Source organism: Anser cygnoides, chromosome 10 (assembly GCF_040182565.1).
Source record: "Anser cygnoides isolate HZ-2024a breed goose chromosome 10, Taihu_goose_T2T_genome, whole genome shotgun sequence".
Taxonomy (NCBI): domain Eukaryota; kingdom Metazoa; phylum Chordata; class Aves; order Anseriformes; family Anatidae; genus Anser; species Anser cygnoides.
The window spans coordinates 13,179,885-13,200,475 of NC_089882.1; the positions used below are offsets into that span (position 1 = coordinate 13,179,885).

The 20,591-nt window shown below is 39.3% G+C and overlaps 1 protein-coding gene across 1 annotated transcript; it reads right to left on the bottom strand.

Moving 5' to 3' along the window:
- Positions 1–517: 517 nt before the first annotated feature.
- Positions 518–20,293, bottom strand: TXNRD3 (thioredoxin reductase 3). Its single transcript, XM_013195356.3, has 16 exons — positions 19,961–20,293; positions 13,469–13,529; positions 12,406–12,515; positions 11,719–11,832; positions 10,183–10,255; positions 9,267–9,386; positions 8,761–8,903; positions 7,208–7,323; positions 6,876–7,101; positions 6,560–6,652; positions 6,030–6,106; positions 4,902–5,058; positions 4,603–4,710; positions 3,731–3,826; positions 2,088–2,222; positions 518–1,796 (listed from the first exon to the last, which is right to left on the bottom strand). Exons 1-16 carry the CDS (start codon positions 20,084–20,086, stop codon positions 1,734–1,736), a joined length of 1,818 nt encoding a protein of 605 aa, XP_013050810.1. The 5' UTR covers positions 20,087–20,293; the 3' UTR covers positions 518–1,733.
- Positions 20,294–20,591: the final 298 nt, after the last annotated feature.

Here is a 20,591-nt window from a genome sequence, read left to right on the forward strand (position 1 = left end):
ATGCTGCTCTTAAAGCTACTTCTGCAGAAGATAACAAGCAGGTGGCTCTAGCTAGTATTGCTGTGAGACTGGAACAACCAATTCCCCAAAGCTCTGAGGCACAGCCACAGCAGAAGTACAGTAAGCACCCCTACTGCCAAATGAAAGTACTTAGGATTTTGCTGTGGGTGCCTAGCAGTAATCCAAAAGCAAAATACCAGCAAGACTTGGTGCTAAAAGCCTAGCTAGAGTCTAGTGAGCACCTTTCAGCTATGTCGCAGTCAAACACTAACATACGTAAGTAAGACTTTGTGGATTACAAAGAAGTGGTATTAAATTGCCTTCTCAGTCTCAGAGAAACCTGCATGCTGAAGTAGAAGCGTTAGATTTCTGGAGCATGCCCCAAATTCAGTAAGACAACTTGCTTCTCCATTGAGAGATTACAGCATGCAAAGGTCTATGGAGGCTTTAGTATTGCATGTGAAACAGTACGATTTCTTAAGTATGTAATAATGTAAATCATGGTCAGACACAACAGTGCTGTATGTGTTGTTTATTGAACTTCAAATTCCATGGTATATCATAGATTAAATAGTTAAAAACTGTTTATTTACTATCATACAGTGTTCAAAAAGTCTTTCAAAACATATTTTTGGACAAAACTAAGAGCCATATTCAAAACACAATTCCCCCAGAGCAGCATGCCATTGGTGGAAGAAAGCTTCAGAGTACTGACTGTACACAACACACGACAACAAAAGCAAGACAACACACCAAGTCATTGTTCTCTGCTGCAACACAGTCCAAAGAGACATTCTCTGCAATTACTGCCATTGGTAGGCACCTACATTAGTGGGACAGATTGCTCTGAAATTCTTCCTTCCAGGCTTCAGTACTCCATATAAGAGTACAAACTTACAGTTTCTGGATTCTGTGATGTTTTACATTAGAGCTGAAATCAAATGAGACTATAAGCTCTAAATATAGTCATAAACCGCAAGACCAAATTGACGAGGTCTTGCATTTATGCTCTTCAACCCTGACACACTGACACACAAATTCATACCATTCTATTTTTCATCTTAAAGACTGTCACCTGAGGTCAAACAACTATGAATGTGAACAGCAGCAATGTCCTAGATTACTTTGAAGTTTTAGACTTGAAGTGAGATACAAGTACTTTAATCGCACTGCTCATCACTTGCATACAATTTGTGCCATCTTGCCGTAACTGGATATACAATTAAGTAAAGCAAACTGCATCAAAAGAGATAAGTCAGTCAACTGTAAACTGTTGGCAAGAATCATTCAGTTACATATTTGTCTTCTACCTCAGGCATTTATACAAGATACTGGAGCCTTGAAGTGTCAGCTTTAATTTGTGCAACTTAAGAATTTCCTTCAGGAGGAGTTCAGTCATATGACTGGACGAAGAGATCTCCCAACCTTGCGTGGCAGCCATCAGTCATAGCTCACCTCACAATAAGGTTCCGAGCCATAACATCATAAAAGCACATTAGTGCCGATTCCAAGCAACGTCAGGATTCACTGTTCAAGATTTCCCTGCTGTATTACTGTTTCCATTTGCAACGCTATTCACTGAGGAAGTCTCACAAAAGCACCACTCCCCACTGCACTACACGCAGTGGTACTGATGCAAACGTTTATTTTGCCCCAAAGCAGTTGGATGTATTAGGGCTTCCACAGAACCAAGCGTGCACAACATGAAAACACATAAGACAGCAGGTTTAACCTCAGCAGCCCCGTTGAGTGATGTCTTGTCCTGAAGATTTTGTAATATCCATCGTAGTGAACACCTGTAAGACACCAAAACAACAGCTTGCTTACTGTTGCTCTGTATCATCCATATGGCTATCGTTCTCCTCTTGTGAAGTAACAATACTAGATTTCCATGAAATATTATGGTGGAAAACAAGCTGCAGTGCACAGTTAACGTACATTTCCTATCATGTGCCAATATCTGGTAGCCAGAAGTTAAGCAAGTATTAAATTAATCTCAGTATAGAATGTACTTCAGTACTATTTTCTTACATTTTTTTTAAAGCAGGTTTTAAAATCAAGCTCTTCCTTCCCCCTCACCCTCTTACCTCCGCACAAGTTGGATGGATACCAATTGTTTCATCTAGTAATTCTTTGGTGAGACCACATTTTATTGCAGCAGCAAAACCCTGGGTAACTTCACCAGCATTAGGTCCAAGAACGTGAAATCCTATCACACGGTTCTTTAAGGGTGCAGAAAACAAGAATGAGTAAAGTAGGTAAAGTTTAACAAAAGCTCTAGTACATAACTCCCACTACACTTAAAGTTATATGCCATGCAAGCAGGTCAATAGCACAATCTTGAACAAAAATGAAGCCACTCCAAAGAAAGTAGTTCTATGGCTTATTTTAGTCCATTATATCAGAACAGAACAAGTGAATGAGTTTAAAAATCATCATACATGAGTTTAAAATCATCATACAGCACTAACACTCAAAGATGTCTAAAACTAAAGACAAGCAGCTGACTAAATTACTACCTATTATTCTGTAGGTAAGCAATATGTTCAGATTGAATTTGTTTTTCTACATTGAAATTAGGTGAGATGGAGGAGCTGTATATGTTGTCTGTCAAAAAATCTGATGCTGAACAGCTTTACTGGTTGTTCCCTTCCTCCCCCAGACAGTTTACAGAAAGAAAAAAGTTAAAACACCCTAGGCTGGCATTTTGAGCAAGCTGTCTGTGTAGCAAAACCTACAGTGATGGCAGTAGCCTGTAAGAATGAGATAAAAATGGGTGTGATCTGTTTTAATTTGCCTGATGAATTGATTTATCAAGAGGGATACAAACAATGGTTTAAAACATTTTCCCTAGGCATCCAAATGCCTTCAGAGAAGCCCTAGCCCAGGTTTGAACATAATTTGCAAGACAGGATACAAATTCCTTATAACACAGAGAACTGAAGATGCTATTTACTTGGCATTTCCCCCATCACTTAAGCATGCTAGAAAAAGCTTTGCATAGAAATCTAGAGAAAATCTTCCCCTCCGCTGTGATCTTTTCACTTGGTGTTCTTGCAGTCAGTCTCCACCAACAGCAGAATTTTGTGCCTTTCTGCAGTCTTTGAGAAAGGCATTGGTAGGCCAATAAGGAAGAGTAAGTTTATTTCCTTTTAGTTCAACAGCCAAGCTATTTCATCATATCATCCCTTGTCTCCAAAGTAATTTTACACTCTAAATTCTTACTTTGTACATCTGTTCTCCCAGTTTTTGAGACAGATAACAAACAGCATTGGCACTTGTTTTTGCAACAAAACTCACTGATCTCTAGAAATAAAAGTTTCTCGTCACTGAGGTTCCAGGATCAACAACATTTTCCAAGTTCCTGTTAAACATACAAACCTCTGCACATTGCAAAAAGCCTAAAGCAAAAAAATACAATGGTCCAGAAGCCTAAGGCAAGACTGTAGATATGTAATAGTTCAACAGCCCTTGGAAAAAACCCTGGAGAAGCTTGAATAGAGACTCAGGATGAGACTTATAAACCTATAAAGCTATCACTTGCTCAAACAATTGTTATACAAAATCACACAATCAGCTCTTTCCAATTGATTGAACGTCTTAAACTAATACTTATGTTAACAGAACAGATACATCTGGCCTAAGGCAGGCCAGATATTAGTCTTCTGGCTCGTCTAAATAAAAATATTCATGAATACACTCGACACATACATTCTGGCTTGCTACTTACATTGTTGTGTTTAGCGCAGATAATCTTTGCGTAACAAGTATTGTTATCTCGGCCTGGTACTGTCCATTCAAGTGGCCAGAATAAACTGTGATAAACCTGGGAGGATAACAAGAAAGAAGCATAAGTTTGATGAATTAATTCAGTCAGACAATTCTAGTTTTTTTAATCTGTATTTACAAATAGGTGGTTTGACATTTAACTCACTGGACTGTTGTAGCATATTAAACAGTGCTTTCCTCTCAGCATCTGCCATCCCCATACCAGCAGTCCATATTCCAAAAGTTAGTAGAGGAACACTTAAAACATGTGTCCCAATTAAAGCTGTAGCTGTTTTAATTAAGTGTTTAAAGACAGCATCTTATGACTATTTTCAGTGAGAGAAGCTCTTTAGTAGTACAAATTTAATTTCTAGTTACTATATATTTAATCCTATTCTGCAAAGCAATTAAAGCAGAAGCTAAATAATGCCAAGTATATTTGAAAGACAAAGGAGTTAAACACAAAGCATGCAAACAACTCTTGAAATTGTCTTCAGAGAAGTGCAGAAGCTGGAAATTACCATAAAACAAATAAGTTATGGCTGATACTTCTACAGTCCAAAGTAAAGGTCAGGAAGAAATTAATTCCCAATTCAGGTACAGTGAACACGTGGAAAACAGACAATCCCAAGAGTTTGGTATACTTCAGCCATAAGAATATTTACTTTGCTACAACAAAAGAGCTACCCACAGTTTTGAAACCTAATTTTGGCCTCCTGAATTCAAATGATTCTCAGAAGCACAGAAATAGGTATGTAGAATTCTAACTTTATCAAGTCAAGTCCTATATTTCTGGCAATCCATTAAATTGTTAGTTAAGTTGAGTACTCTCACCTCCAAGTTTTGCTTTCCATATTCTTCTATGGCTTTCTCTTCAGCTAGCCCACAGCTGCCATACTCTAAAGGAGTAAACACTGTTGTTGGTACATTGATATAGTCACACTGAAAAAAAAACAAAGTTTATATTTAGACTGTGCAAGTTCTACATGGTACATCATAGGAAGAATCGTATTAACCCAGTCTTATGTTTGCAAAACACTTGCAGTGCCCACAGTCATACAAACAACTTGTGTTACTGCAATTCTGAGAAAAAAACATAGAAGTAAATTAAAATTGTGTTCTTACAGCTTTACCTTTGTGGAACTACCACCATAGAGCCTGCGGGCTAGGAGTTTCCCTGCTTGAATTGCAACTGGAGTAAGTTCAAGCTTTCCCTCCAAGATATCCCCAATAGCATAAACATAAGGCACATTGGTTTGTTCTTCATCATTGACAGGTATTTTCCCATTCCTTTAAAAACAAAAGGAAAACAAAACAGATCGGTATCATGACCTTGCTCAGGGCTCAGCAAAAAAACAAACAGGATATGTTCTGCTACAAAGGTGTTATTTTAGCCACTCAGCATATTTTATTAAGTATGCTTATGCCATTTTACTTCAGTTGCAAGCTCTTCAAGGCAACAGTTATATTTGCTTCTGACACAAGGCTGAAGTCAGCATTCAATGGGCCATTTTTGTCTCCAGCAACAACACAAGTCTGATGACAATGAAGTTAGGCATCTTTGGACTTCTGATCTTTTATTTGAACATTATACAGCTTACAATTTACTTTTCCCCCTATGGGGAAAAAAGCTGCATCATCACTCACATGTATAAATAAGTTGGTTTAATAAGTTGCTAGCTGCTGCAAGCTGATTCTAATTCTATTGCCTGATCTGCATAATCCTGCCTTTTTCTTTGCACCAGCTTTGCACTGACACTTGGGAGAAAAAAATTAAAAAAATCTGTAGTGAGTAGTTTGCTCCTTTTTTAGATGCCCAGATTGACTTGCATGATTTCCAGGACTATATCAGACTTACAAGCCTATTAGGCAAAAAAAACGTTACAGATGTACTGAGATTCCTGTTGAACCACAGTTCAAGCTCACTTATGGGGAACAGCCTTCAAGAAATAATAAAATGTACACTAAAACCAGAGGAACGCATTAAAAGTTAATATGTATAAAATCTTTAAATTAAGTAAATAAACGTATTCCTTGAGCAGTGGCCAACAAGTAGGTATTAGAATAATTCTTTTATTGAATAAATATTTAAGAAATTAAGTCCCTGAGCAATTGTACTCAAATCCAGGAGAGATATTAAATGTTCACCTAATTGCCTTGTTTAAAAGTGTGGGTTAAAAAAAGCAGCAGTAGCATTAGACATTGTTAAAAAAGTTTAAAAAAACAAAATCAGTGGCTTAAGGGAGTTGAGAAATACTCACTTCTCATTGATTTTGACACCAATCGTCTCTAAACCAATATTTCTGGTACACGCATCACGACCGATAGCTATCAAAACCTAAAAAATAAAATTACATCCAGTAATGTTACACAAGGAATTGTAATGCTGATTACGTTTTACTTTTCTCTTTCTGAAAAAGCTTTAAAGCATACATGATTGAAGTGACTTCTCAAAAAAAAACTTTGGAAAGAGGAGCTACCCACTGCTCAGTCTCCTCCAAGCACAACTTATTTCAGAGATGCAACAAACAGCAAAATGTTAGTAGCAGAACAAAACAGAAATAATACTGTTCAACAGAACCAAATTCCAAGCATGAGAAGTTTCACCTCTTCTGCTGACAGGGCACAACTGAAGATGAATATTTAATTTTCATTTTTTTTTCCTGCTAGCAAGTTACATAAACAATTTTCCAAGCAAGACTTTAATTTTCTCCTGAACAGCTTTTAAGGTATTTTAATACATATCCATCGTACTGCAATATTCAGTTATTTTAAATACAGAAATGCTTACAGTGTTATATTCTCCCACAAAAGTTTCTGGTCCCTCAGTAAACTGTGCTGTCACTTTTAGTCTTCCAGGCATGCCATCCTCCAACTTTTCGACCTGTATAAACATTTGTAAGCTTAGAATGATGTCAAACAGCAAAACTCTTGCATTAGCACTTCAAACTTTGACCTACTGTTATTCAGCAGTAAAAAAAAAAGGTTAGTCTCATAAAACATTTATTCCTGTACAATACCAAAACCTTCCCAGAAAGCACAAGCATCCTAGCTGTGCTGTTTACAGTAATTTAATGTGGAGAGAAGAAAGCTTAGGAAGCACTTACCTGAGTAGGTATACACTTTCTGATGAACGTTACACCATGCGTTTCCATGTGGGCACCTATTTTTTCTGCCATTTCTTGGTCAAAGCCCCGAAGAAGTATGGAACGCACCATTACTGTGACATCTAGACCTAGACCAGCAAGAAATCCTGCACACTCCAGTGCCACATAGGAAGCACCCACAATTAGCGTTTTGCCAGGGCAATAAGGCAGGGAGAAGAGGTCATCGCTAAAAACAAGAAAAAAGCATAGGTTACAAGGCTCTTTGAAAGCAGGCTTGTCTTTGCAAACACCAGAGCAGACAAAATTCAGTCTATTATGCCTTTTCATCTCACCTTGTAATACAGTATTCTTTATCTCCAGGGATACCCAGATATCTAGGCCTTTCTCCTGTAGCCAGGACAAAAGTCTCTGCTGTGTGATAGGTTACTTGTCCTTTTCTATTAGTTGCCTGTTACATAGACAGAGTTAAAAGTCTTTATCACAGGAACAGGAATTACAACAAATTAAAAACTAAATAATCCTCACCTAAACATTGTGGATATGCTTAAAAATTAACTGCTAGCTTCAAATAAAGCCTAATACATTTAGAGAACCCATGTAGATCACTGAAGAATAACAGGTTTAAATTACAGACTGTTAGGCTATTCTTTATCCTTTTAGGTTAGAGTACCTAAAATAATTTACTATTTGAATCCTGCTATATGGACAGGATTCAATCTAAACAAGTAGTTGCTAACTTGAAAGTAAAATCACAAAAAACCACCAAATTAAGGGTGCTCCTACCCCTTGCTTCCAAGGAAAGGCCAACACCACGCAAATTACAGAATACCTTCAATTACTTCTTAAACTAATGTAGACATTAAAAAAATCAGATTTACATGCTTTAAGAGGGCCTAATACCCTATTTTAAATGAATTAAAAACTAAATTTAGCTATTTTCTTGATCTCTAGAGGCCCTGGGAATTTCATCTTGCCAATGCATCTATACCAAAATCCAACCTTCATTCACGCACTTTAGTTATTTGCCAAAACAGATAAAGTTAAACTCCCTCCCACCTCCCCCCATCAAATGATCATGTGATTCAGGTTGGAAAGGATCTCAGGTCATTTAGTACAACCTAGATCTTAAAGTCGCTGTTCTAATTCATTTATAATACTAAGGACACTATTAAGCAGATGACCTGTATATGTGGACAGAAATAGTTGGTAGACTAGGTAAGTAAAGCATATTATCTCCTCACCACTAGTCTCTTGGTTTGAAAGACATTTAATTCAGCTTTCATAAGCTCATACCAAAACAGAAAATTGCAGCCACTGAACCAAGCAGTTGTCTTCAAAATGCAATTCTTCTAAGTTAACCTTGCTACACTGCTATCACTCACAGCAAGATTACCAGCACATGCTTTGTCTTGCAAAACTGACAGTTTAATTCTTATGCTGATACAGCATAAGGTTCTATCAGCAGTGTTATGCAAGTGCTTAATCTAAATTTGATTTCTACAGTTTGTGTGCTTCAGTAGGAAGAGTTTCCAAGTGGCATATTGTTACAGTTGAAGGTTTTGTGTTGTATGTTAATTATGTTTGTGGCTCAGTTTGCTGACCTTTATCATGACATTAGCAACTAAGACCATCTCATGCAAGACTTAAGTTTACTGGAATCCATGTTACTCTTACGTAACAGTTACTAGGTTTGCAAATACTGTGACATGTAATAAAGCACAATACTAATTTTAACCAACTTATTTCAGAAGTGACTTCTTTTTAACTTAGGCTGACTTAAGTTGGCAGTGTTAGCATGAAGCCTTTTCCTTGATGGATTTTAAAAGGCAGCTTTAGAATACGAGTTCTCTCCCAGGTGAATAAAATGTTTTAACACAGCACATACCTTAATTTTGTGTGGTTCAACGAATTCTCCGTACGAATTTAGGTATGTCACAGATTTCTCCCTTAAGGACAATCGATAACCCCAGTTTAAAGAACCAATGTAGTTTTGAATTGCTTCTACCATGATCTCCCAGTTGTGTTTAACTGAAACAAGCCATTAATTTCATATTTTAGAAAACAAAGCACAACAAACCCTTGAAGAAAGACTTGTCTTATTTATTGTACATCATGCTAAGCAGCCATCATTGTCATCAGTAATTAGGATACTTATTAAAGCCATGTGTTACTACAGTACACTTACCTGACTTATTACCTGAAATAAGCCCATTCTAAAAGTTAATCCATTTATTTCAGATTCCATGTATGACTCAAGAAGGAGAAATGCTTCTGATTCACTTATGAAAACTACAGAACTCTGCCTCTATTTACTAAGTCTGAAGTACAAGAACCATCTCAACTATCTCAGCCATCTGTACACTACCTTGCCTGTCCTCTGTTCTTACTAACCTTGTTCTTCATATTGCCAGCCATATTTCCTTGAATCTTGGAGTGCCTGCCCTAGAAGTGCTGCTTGATGCATTAGCTTCTTTGGAATACAACCTACATTTACACAGGTGCCACCAAGACCTAAGACGGAAAGAAACATGTTATTGTATTGCCCACATGAACAGAACATGCTTCTGCTATTATGTGCTTTACATAGCCACCCATAGATCAGTTGTTGATGCTTGCTGTAACATGAAATTTCTGCTGTTAGACATTTTAAAATACAATGAACTTTGACTCATCAGGCCAAGCACCATGTGATGTCAAACAGAGGATAATTACTTACAGAGTGCTTCATATTTTAGTTGGATCAGCAAGTAAGCATGGCAAAAAGCCCAGAGTTCCTAAAATTTAGTATCATCTATTCTGCGGAATCTAAAATATGTATTTGACTGAAGTTTTAGCTATAAGAGCACATTCATAGCTTGACTCAAAGTTTGACCAGTGAAATACCTTACTCATTCTCAATTGCCAATAACATTAATTAGGTCAGACAGTAGCTGCCTAATTATGAAAAGGTGAGGCATGGACAGCTTTAGTCACATTTTTTTTAGTGATAGCCTAGATCAGGTGTCCTTGAAGTAGAACTAGATGAACTAAAGTGCATGATAGAACACAAGAAAATGAACACATGCACACACAGTATTCAGCTACAGTATTAAAGTGAACAGAATTAGAATGAATTCTCAGTTCTTTTTCAAAAGTAACAATATGCAAAACAGAAATAACTGTCCAGAAAAGCATAATCTTTGTTATGTGTTCTAGAATTACAGTAATTCTGCCCTAATTTCTAAGGATAGAAATCCATAACATCTAACAGAATAGTAAGCATGACTGGCACTCAAACACCATCAAATACAAGTTAACAGAAACTTACCCCAGGAGGTTCCAAGAGGCGTTGGAACAACATAATCTAAGACCATTACTTTCTTTCCCAAGGTAGCAGCTTCCTGTAAAAAAAGTCAGCATCAATGAACTTCTCCTCAGCAAAGAAAAGTTTGCCTGCTCTTTTACAGTCATGATATACTCAGCAATAATAGCAGGCTCATTTGCTAGTCTCATTATTACATGCCTCTTCTACCTCCTCCACTAAGCAGAAATACATAACTTTGTCTGACCTCACAGTTGACCCTTCTTGGAGCAGGAGCTGTGTCTGGACGTCCATCTAATGTCCATTCCAATCTGAATAATCTTATACACAAGGAATAACCAGACACTTGACTGAATCTACTCGCTGTTTCATATTTTAAGGGCTTGGATCAGATCTTTAGGTGCCCCAAATCTGTTTAAGAACTCCTGCACAGTTGCTGAGATCCTGGATCAAACAAGGTTTAGAATAACCCAGTTATTTTGTATTCGATGAATACTCAAACTCTCCCACTCTAAACAGGTTGGTGATTATCACTAAGGTTACAATTCACGTCTCAGAAGGAACTTTGAGGAAAGATCTGCAGCATTCTGAAAATAACTAATGAAGGAGACTGTCCAAATGGAGCAGTTGTGGGGCAGAGTAAAGGGTGGTTCATATTTAACAGCTTATTTATTAGTGTTATCTCAGAAAACAGAACAAAGCCTTTCAAAAGCCCTCTTTAGTCTGAGGACATTGAAGCCCATACCTCAATTACCCGTGACTGCCAGTTGTGATATATAGGCAGTTCTGGTGAAAGAAAAGAACTCACACCTTCTCCCACAAACTAGAATAAAGTATGAAGCTGTATCACCTTCTCTGCCATTTTTATATTGATCTAGTTATAGTTGCATGCTTAACTGTATTGTAGAGCAATCAGCAATGTTGCCAAGAGTAACCTCACCAGGGCCAAACCATAAACTGATGGTTAGGATACCTAGCTGAGAGGTAGGAATTGTGGGTTCAAATCCCTCATGTAGAAGAGAAAACTGAATCCGCATCTCAGGTCCTGAGGCATTCTGAACAACAGCTAATTGTGTAAGAGGTACACAATCTATTATCATTTCTGCAAAAGCAGCCAGAAGGAGAAATAGTGAGCCAGTTTCTTGAGATAACAGCTGAAAGCTTTCCATTTTACACTGTTGGTAGTCCTGGATCCTAAACAGAAATACTTAAAGAATAGCCTGTACGTTTCTAGATTACTGTTTGGATGTGTTCAAGTGCCTGTACACTACACATGAAGAGGAGATACTTAAAAAGGTTTTGGTTCCACCCTCAGCCAGGAACCTAAAACCTATTATTAGATGACCTGACCAGGCATTGGCTTGAAACTACTCCATACAGGCTGTGATCTTTTGAGTAAGCACACTACTAGACCACTACTGCTTCATTAGCAAGTTGAACACTAATAATCATGAAAATATAGATTCTTTTAATTCTACTGTGATTAATATGAAGACTAATTTTTCAAGAAGTTTCATATAGAACCTGTTCTTCGTGTCATACCTTGGAACAAGCAAGTCCACCTGAGCCACCACCAACAATAATGAGGTCATAATCATAGGTTTCTGCATCTTTGACATCCCCAAGAAGTTTCTGCAGTGTTCCATTCTGATAAGCCTGTAGAAACATGTTTGAATTGATTTTAAGTAAAGACTGAATTACATTGCCTTTTCTGATGTAGATCATTCAATCTGACATTTCCCTTCAGTATCTTAACAGAAGATACAGCTGTTCCTGAATTTCAGGATCTGTATGGCCAGAGACTCCAAGCAACCTGATCTAGTTGAGGCTGCACTGAAAGTGGGGGGGTTCCTAAAGTAATTCTGTGATTGTGAAGATCATGGTCCTGGAAAAGATTCAAACGTGTTTCACATTTTATTTGCATAACAGCCTTTATGTCATAGAAAAGGCACTAAGAATCAAACAGCAAATTAAAAAAGTTACTGATTGTCTATTTTCTCAGTCATACAGCTTAGATTGAGTGCTACACAAACTTTCTAAGAACAGTCTAGAAGTTCCAGAGCCTGTCTTACTGACAAATTCAAGAAAAAAATGCTTGCATACTTGTAACAAATACAGCAGCTAATTCACTAACAAACTAGGCAGTAAAAACACAAGAGAAATGGCTTGACCTAACATCCCCACCACGCTCATTACTCTTGTTTACTTCCAGTTGATTTTAAAAGTTACCTTGTAAGTTGCGTCACAGCCACCTACATGCTTTCCATTCACAAATACGTTAGGCACTGTCCTCTGATTAGTTAGCTCTGCTAATACTTGCTGAATACTGGGTCCATCAGCTAAAAATAAATGCAACAGGTACATTACACAACTATTTTAAAATCTTTTTACTCCAAGACCATACCTATTTAGCATCAGTCATCATAGCAATTGCAAGGAAAAGGTATTCTTGATGGGAAGTAATTCCAGAAAAAAATACTGAGATGAAAAAATACTATGTGCATCTTAGATGATAACTAGTTCATAGTATCTCAGCTTTAAAAGTAAAAAGTAAGTACGAAGAGATACTTTGGATTACTAATTATGTATATTTTCCCCCCCCCAAACACAGTTTAAGCACAAACACTTAAAAAAAGCATTAGAAACTAAGTTTTGTCTCTGTATATAGAGAAAAAAATCAGCAGGTGATGACACGCAATCAACAGTTTACCAGTGGTGTGGTGAAGAGCTTAATGAGAATTAGAATAGCTAGAAACTATTTGTTCTTAAAACTACACTCATTATGTATACATAATGTAAGGAACACAGTACTATATTTGTAGTGAAACTAAAGCAACTTGAGCTTTAGAAAAAAAAATCAAACTGGCAACAGTCAAGATACTGTAATTCACCATTCTTTCGCATGACTCAGCAATGTTCCCTATAAAGGTCACTCTTATAACATGTCAAACATTAACAGTTCATCTAAAGCCACAAAAGAAACCAAAAAGGTAGAAAAATACTACAGTCTTTTTCCTGAAAGACAAGACTCCTGATGGAAAAATCAGATCTCACATCCTCTGTGTAATCAGTTGACAATTTGCAGAGAGAGTCAAAGCCTTCAGTTATATTAAACACACATCCTCCATTAAAATCCACATTGAAGGCTAACCGGTCTTTTATCTCTGTACACATTAAAACTGATTTGCTTTATATTACTTCCAGTTAGTACAAGAGAGCTTAGAGTCATGCACAGTCACTGATTTTTAGCTCCATGAAGCAACACCTGGTAGGTTTCCTTTCTGCTACTTACCAGTTACATCCAGTTCTAAAGCATAGTACTCTACACCCATGGTGCTGAAGAGCTCTTTCACCTGCAACAGAAAGGGACACAGTGTTTTGGTACACAGGCAGACTGCCAAGGCAAAGCTTCACAAGATCTGATGCACAGTTCAGGGTAAAACCTAATCGTTAGATCTAAGAACTTAAGTCTCAATTATATGACCATGTAAGGACTTTTAAGTCTCATTTATAATTCTTTGAGAGCCTGTAGATATCTTTGATAGTTTGGCACTACTGCTACATTTTGCACGGTCCTTATTTAAAGCCAGGCTATTAAACAGCATTCAGATTAAGTATCCCACATCTGAGTAATCTTCTATTACAAGTTTTACCGACCTTAAGAGACAGTTTCTTTATACAACTGGCTTAGCTGCAGATCTCTCCATCCCCTGACAGACAACAAAAGCCATGACAGTAACTGCTATATGGAGTATCATCAAAGGAGAGAGAATGCAGCAGCCAGATTCCTTGATAGTACTAAGGAAAGGCAGAAGAGCAGGGAACAGGATAACTTGCAAAACAAAACACTGATGAGCACATGCAAAACAAAACAATAAAAACATTGCATTATAAAAAAGCCACAACAAGAATGACTCCCCAGGTGTACTCAGCACTGGGACAGCTCATGTCTACCTGCCCTGCCCACATTCAGTTTTGTTCACTGCACCTCAGGAAAGATTTAGAACAAGTGGAGAACAATTATTCTGACTAAGAAGTCAATGAGCTGAGTTCAACTTAAAGAAAAGATGTGGAAGAAGAGCTGTTTCAGTAAATAATTGACTGACATAAGGAAGAAGAAAAGTGGTGGCGGATGCAATAACTAATGGGCTTGAACTGCATCAAGAGATTGAGATGAGACCTCAGGAAATGGTTTTCCTAATAGCAAGATGCTGAAACATATAGCCTACATAGAAGACAATCTTCATCAGTGAGTGGCTTCAAAGTACATGTCAAAAGTATTTGACCTACTGCTTCTCCTACACTGAGGCTGGGGACAAGACTTTTTTTTTCCAGCTCTGATTTTTGGTTTGCTGTTTAACAACACCTGCCTCAGCCTTCTGGAATAACGCAGGAGTAGTTCTAACTTGTTGGCCTTTGTTTTACTAAGTCATTCACATCTTACTTGTGAAATATTGACAGCATTAGTATCAGAATGTAAGAGTTACATTTTTAACCTTTTACATTGCTATTCTTCCCCACAAGACAGGAGAACGGTCTAACAATGCTTGGTCATTAAAAGTCTGCTTGTCTCTTACATTGCCATGAAAAATCTCAGACAGACCATCACTAGAACACGTTCCAGAAACATGTTTCATGTACCCAAGAGCCAGTATGGAAACAAACAAGCTAAAACCTCTATGTACAAGCCTAGCCTTAAAAAGAAAGTCATCCTAAATGACAACTCAGTTGAGATTTTTCTTCCTCCCCAACAACTTCTGGGTGTTCTTGTAATACTAGTTCAGAATGGACAGGGTGCTACTATTACCAGATTCAAATCAGGTGGCCTTTTTGAAATAATATTTTTACAGTAACATCCATTTGCAAATCAGCAGCATTGAAATTATGAACTGTTCTTACAGGGGGACATACCTCATAGCACAGGCAATATTACAGCTGGCAGTATTTATTCCTTCAAAATATACTTTGACAGACTTACCTGTGCAAACAGATATCATAAGGCATTGGGTAAAATATCTGCTTCTAATCGTAACCATCATGATGTAGGAACAGCGCTAACAAGAAGCACTAAATTTGTGCGCTCCTTGCCAACATCACATCTGAACAATAAAACGCACTAAGCTGCTGATAATTCAGAAAAACATTTTTTACAACCAGCTTTCTGATGAAACCCTGATTTAATGCTGGCAATTCATATAAATTGAGTCATATCTAACAAGCTTACAAAATGTTAAGCACATGATAAAGAAGTGTTTTTAATGCTGCTCCGATCCATAGTGCTACTATGACGAAGGCGAGGTATTTCACTGCTTCCTGTCTTCTACTGGAGTTCCAGCTTTCTTCAAACAAAGCTTTTGCATTATGTATTAACAACATGACATGTTTCTTACCACAGCATATAGCAATTGTAGCACACTACAATAAGCCCTGCGTGTATGACTGATGACATTAGTTTTACAGCTGCAAATTAAATGAAGTTGGAATGGCCCCTTGGAAGTCATTTGATTCAACTGCCTGCACAAACAGGGCCAAATGTGAAGTTTGATCATGTTGGCCAAAGCACTGTCCAACCCAGTTCTGAGTATCTACAAGGACAGAGATACCACAACCTCTCTGGGCTGTTCCAATGTTTGATCATCTTCATAGTGAAGAATTTCCATTTTATCTCATTGGAATATCCCTCATTTCATAACATACACGTTGTCCCTTACTTGGCTTTTCACTCTACAGCTCTGAGAAGAGTGTGGCTGTCTTCCCTATAATCACCTGCTCGGTGGTAGCTGAAGACAGCAACAAAATCCCTCCTCAGCCTTCTCAAGGCAGAATAAGCCAACCTCTTCTTCACACATCCTTTGCTCCAGCCCTCTAACCATCTACATGGCCCCAAAAGCTTTTGTGCTAAACTCATCATTGCCCTAAGGCTTGCTTACTGGAGTGACTGTAGCTGTGGACTGAACCAAAGGGAAACAGCAGTGGAACTGCTCCAGCTCTGCAACTGCTTTATGAAGCCCAAGCTGAATGCCATAGAAGATCTAAAAAGCAAAGCTCAAACGGATTGCTGCTATGAAGTGGTACGCTAAGAATGTGAAGTCACCTAATTAGCTACTTGGCTGCTATTTTAGTTTGCAGCAAGACAGCAGGGTGTAACATGCAAAATTTCATTAGCAGCTTTTTAAAAAAAATGAAGAAATGCTCTACAGCTTGAACATTGACATATCAGCCAGAAGAGTGGAGGACAGGACAGAACACTTTTGGAACAAGAAAGGATTATAATCAAGAAAAAGACAGATATAAAACAATGCCTTTAGGTGACATTTATTCTCCACTGAAGATATGGTGTAAAGAAAAAAATTAGACAAATACCAGCACCCTAATCAGAAGTAGCTATTATACTTTAAACTTGTATGAACAGAATATGCATGTGTTAGTGGTGATGAAACAGAGAAAAACGACAACTATATGAAGGGTTGAGATCTTCAATGCAGGCAAGATAGACTAGCAGATTTCAGATTGGAAATGAAAATGATTAGGAAGAATAGAAAGACAACACACTAATCGTGAGTAACCTAGAGAAAGTAAACAGGAAGTTATTTCTGAGAACTACTAAGAATTCAACAAATGGCAAAACCTGAAGTTACTAAAAAAAATTATGAAATGAAAAGTAAGCCTCCATGCAATACATAAACTAGAGAGCTTACTCGCCCCTGACATTTTAATAGCCACAATTAAAAGGAGATGAAAAGAGCTATTAGACCAGCTAATGAAAGAACTGTCCACTGAAAACGTTTAACTCAATAAAATTAATACAAACTCAGGTCAACAAATTCCTGAGCCACAGTGCTGGAAACTACAGTGGCACACTGGGAAGTTTTCTTTATTCCTCAGTCCTAAAAAGGTCATTTCTCCAACAAGTGTCAGAGCCAGGATATCAGGTTGCACGGTCCCTCAATCGAATGATTTACTTCCCTTCTGACCAATGCACTGGCCGTCTTTCCCTACTGAGCCTTTACAGTTTTCACAAAGAGAGAAACTAGGAAGATTTCTAGATATTACTAAACATTAGACAGATTTTCCAAAACTTAGTGTTAGGCAAATTTCTTCAGAAAACTCTTCTTCCTGGAGATGCTTTCTGTCATTAGGATAGCTAAGTAAGTGTGAAGCTTCATACAGCAAAGTTAAGTAACACGATACGTCGCGTGTCTGCTGTTTCACCTATCAGCTAGCACTCTTTAATAGCTACAGATGAATTTACCTGACATTCCTGCAGATACAGACAATTATCAGTAATAGTATAACATGTAACAAGAATAACTGGCAGCTTCTATACAGCTAGAGCTGTTGCTCCTAAAATTATTTCAACACATCACAGCGTTCAGACTCTGCAATTTTTCATGCTAAAAATGTTTTCTTTATACATTTCTAGCTTAAGTTAATCTTTTCATGGTGGCAAAAAAATAAAGAACAGTCAAATTTAGTTGTGACAAGGAAGTCAGTCTAACACCACCCCTTTGCCACTACTGCTGGCTAAAGCAATTGAACTATAAATTGCAGTTGCAGAAGGAACTGCACAATTGCCTAGTCACGCTGCTAAACGGAACAAACAGAATCAACTACTTAATTTATTTGGAGAAATTACTTGCAGTACTCCTAAGATTGTGCTTTCCTTCAGATTTTTTTTTCCAGCACAGCTACAGCCATTTGAAACAAAGAACTCTTCCCACACACCCAATGATGCCCTTTTAGAACACAAATACATGGAGCACCAGTGCTCGAGTACATCAGTTTTTCAATTAATCCTACCAAAAGCATATTGCTAACAACCATCTACGGTGAAAGAAGACACATGCTGCACAGCATTGATATCCCTCTGTCTTTAAGAACTCAAAACTATGTGATTATAGGCTAAGTACCCAATCTGTAACTTCTCTTTCAAATTATATCCACTTCATTAATTCTGCAGACTAAATCAGCTAGTAAGAACTGCATTATCCATTGTTCTCTCATTCCTTTCATTATTTTCTAAGTCTTCATAGGGAGGGAGTGTTAAAACCCATACTGTTGGAGATATTTCTTTGTTTTACCACTTGATGTCTTTCCTGAGGCCTCTCTCTCAAGCTTTCTTCTAATCGTCTCTCTGTAATATTTCTACTGGCTTTCTTCATTGTATTACCTTTTCCTCCTGTTCCCAAAAGGAAAGTAAACCAAGGAAACCTGCCTACAAGAGAATTCAGTTCTTCTCTCCGTCACCTCCTACTCCCTCCCAATTTATCACCTCTTCCTCAAAGATTCATAGTAGGTCTTTTAACTCTCCCTCCTAGAAAGGGCTATGAGAGAGGGCCCCCATACTCCATACTTGTTCTTCTCTGTTCCATGACAATAAAGATGACATTCCTCGGGTCTGAATGTTTCCTTGAAGGAAGTAATCCTGCCTAGTGAAGAAAGTCTGAACAAAGAAGAGAACATTAATCTGGAATTTAATTACTGGACTACAATCAAGTCTGTTTTTACCTTAAGCTCCTTGTGTTAGTCTAGTCCCACCACAATGCCAAAAAGAGATGAATGAACAGGTTGCAAGCTTTAAAAAGTGACCATGCCTCAAAAACCACTGGACCAAGTGCCATGCTTGTCAACAGTTGGCCAATCACGATCACTACAAGCACACAGAATACAGACAGGAATGACTTTAACTGTTCCTCAAAGGACAGCACTGAAGCCATCAACAAACGAGTCTCCTCAAGAGAAGACAGCATTGATTGGTTTGTCCTGTCCTCTTATACACAGAAGTTTCCTTTCTTAAAGCATCAATTAAGTTGCAAGCGAGACAGAATATATTCACTCAGGTTTCCTATAGCAGGGCCCCAACACCTCCTCCCTCACAAGAGGGGCTGTAACTAAGCCTAGCTAAGCACAGGAGTGCAGCTTCTGAGAACCCTCCCGAGTTGTCAGCTCCACTGAAGCATATCAGAACTCAATCCCACAGCACCACTTCTGTTTTTTCCACCATGGCCACATAAAACATGGTGTTATTAGGTTTAAATAACATTCCATAGCACGCTGTTTGTAACCATCCAGGAACCACACTGCCTAGGAACACCCAGATCGGTGAGGGCTATGACTACAGCCTGCTGGTATCACTGAATTCTAATGAAGATCCTGCATTTCTTTAATGACTCTTGCTCACCAGTTACAGCTAACCTGTGTGATTCACACATAACAGGGCTAGGGAAGATCTCTGTTCCCTAGAATCACCACAACTCATCAGTAGTAACTTCTTTTGGCTAGAATTTGCTTCATGGCTAGAATTTTGAACTTCTGATTGAAGTTGCCTATAGTCAACCTCCTCCCTTAGATTTCAAAACCAGAAAGTTTAACTTTCTGTTATCTGAGGGTGCAGGTTCAGCCAAGTTGAACGCAAACGAGGCGCTCACACTTTTGGCAGGAAAGCAGCCCTGCCAGCGCCCTGACCTTGAAGCGGCTGGTCCCACAGCGGAGGAAGGCACAGGCTGTGTCGCACATCCCACGCACTCCGCTGCCCTTCGCTCACGTGGCAAAAGAAAAAACATCCAGAACCCCAGCTCAGAGCTCACCTCACCTCAACCCCCACAAAACGTGCTCCCACCTGGCGTTAAGGTGGGCACAGCACCCCAACAGCACAGCGCAAGCCCGGAGGGAGCCCTGACACGAAGCAGCATCCCCACAGCGACCGCGCTCAGCCCTCAGAAACCCGGGCCTGGGCCGCCGGGCCTGAAGGAGAGGCTGAGGGGCTCGGGGGCCGCCGCCTCACCTGGTTGCAGTAGGGGCAGTAGCTCTTGCTGAATACCATCACGCGGTGGGAGGCGATGAGGGTCCGCACGCGCAGCTTTAAGCCGTCCCAGTCCGGGAGCTGGGTCTGGCCCGGCGGTGGCGGCATGGCCGGGCTGTGCTGAGCCGTACCGTGCCGTACTGAGCCGTGCCGGGCTGTGCTGGGCTGTGCTGAGGCGCTGAGTTAAGGCGGTGAGGCGCTGAGGCGAGGCGCGGGCAGGGCAGGGCAGCGGCGCAGAAATGAAGCCGCCCGCGCGCGCCCCTCCTAGCCAGCAGCCGCCCCGCGCGCGCACCCAACACCCGCTCCGGCCCCCTCCCCTCACAGCCCTGCCCCTTCCGGAGCAGGGAAGGCGACGGGCCGGGCCGACCCACCCGCCTCCACGGGGGGGGGTAAAAAGATAATGAGGGCGTCCAGCGACGCAAGCCGTCCTGATGCAATCTAGAATTTTTTGTATCTAGAGAAGGAAGCGTTGCTGTTTATGTAGAGGTGGTGTAGAGAGAGATAAACGTGCATTTTGAAGCCTTGCCCCCCTGCCGAGAGCTGTGGAATGACCCAAGAGGAGGGTGACGAGAGGGCGCATGCGCAGAGGGGCTGTGCCCGGTGAGGGGCGGGG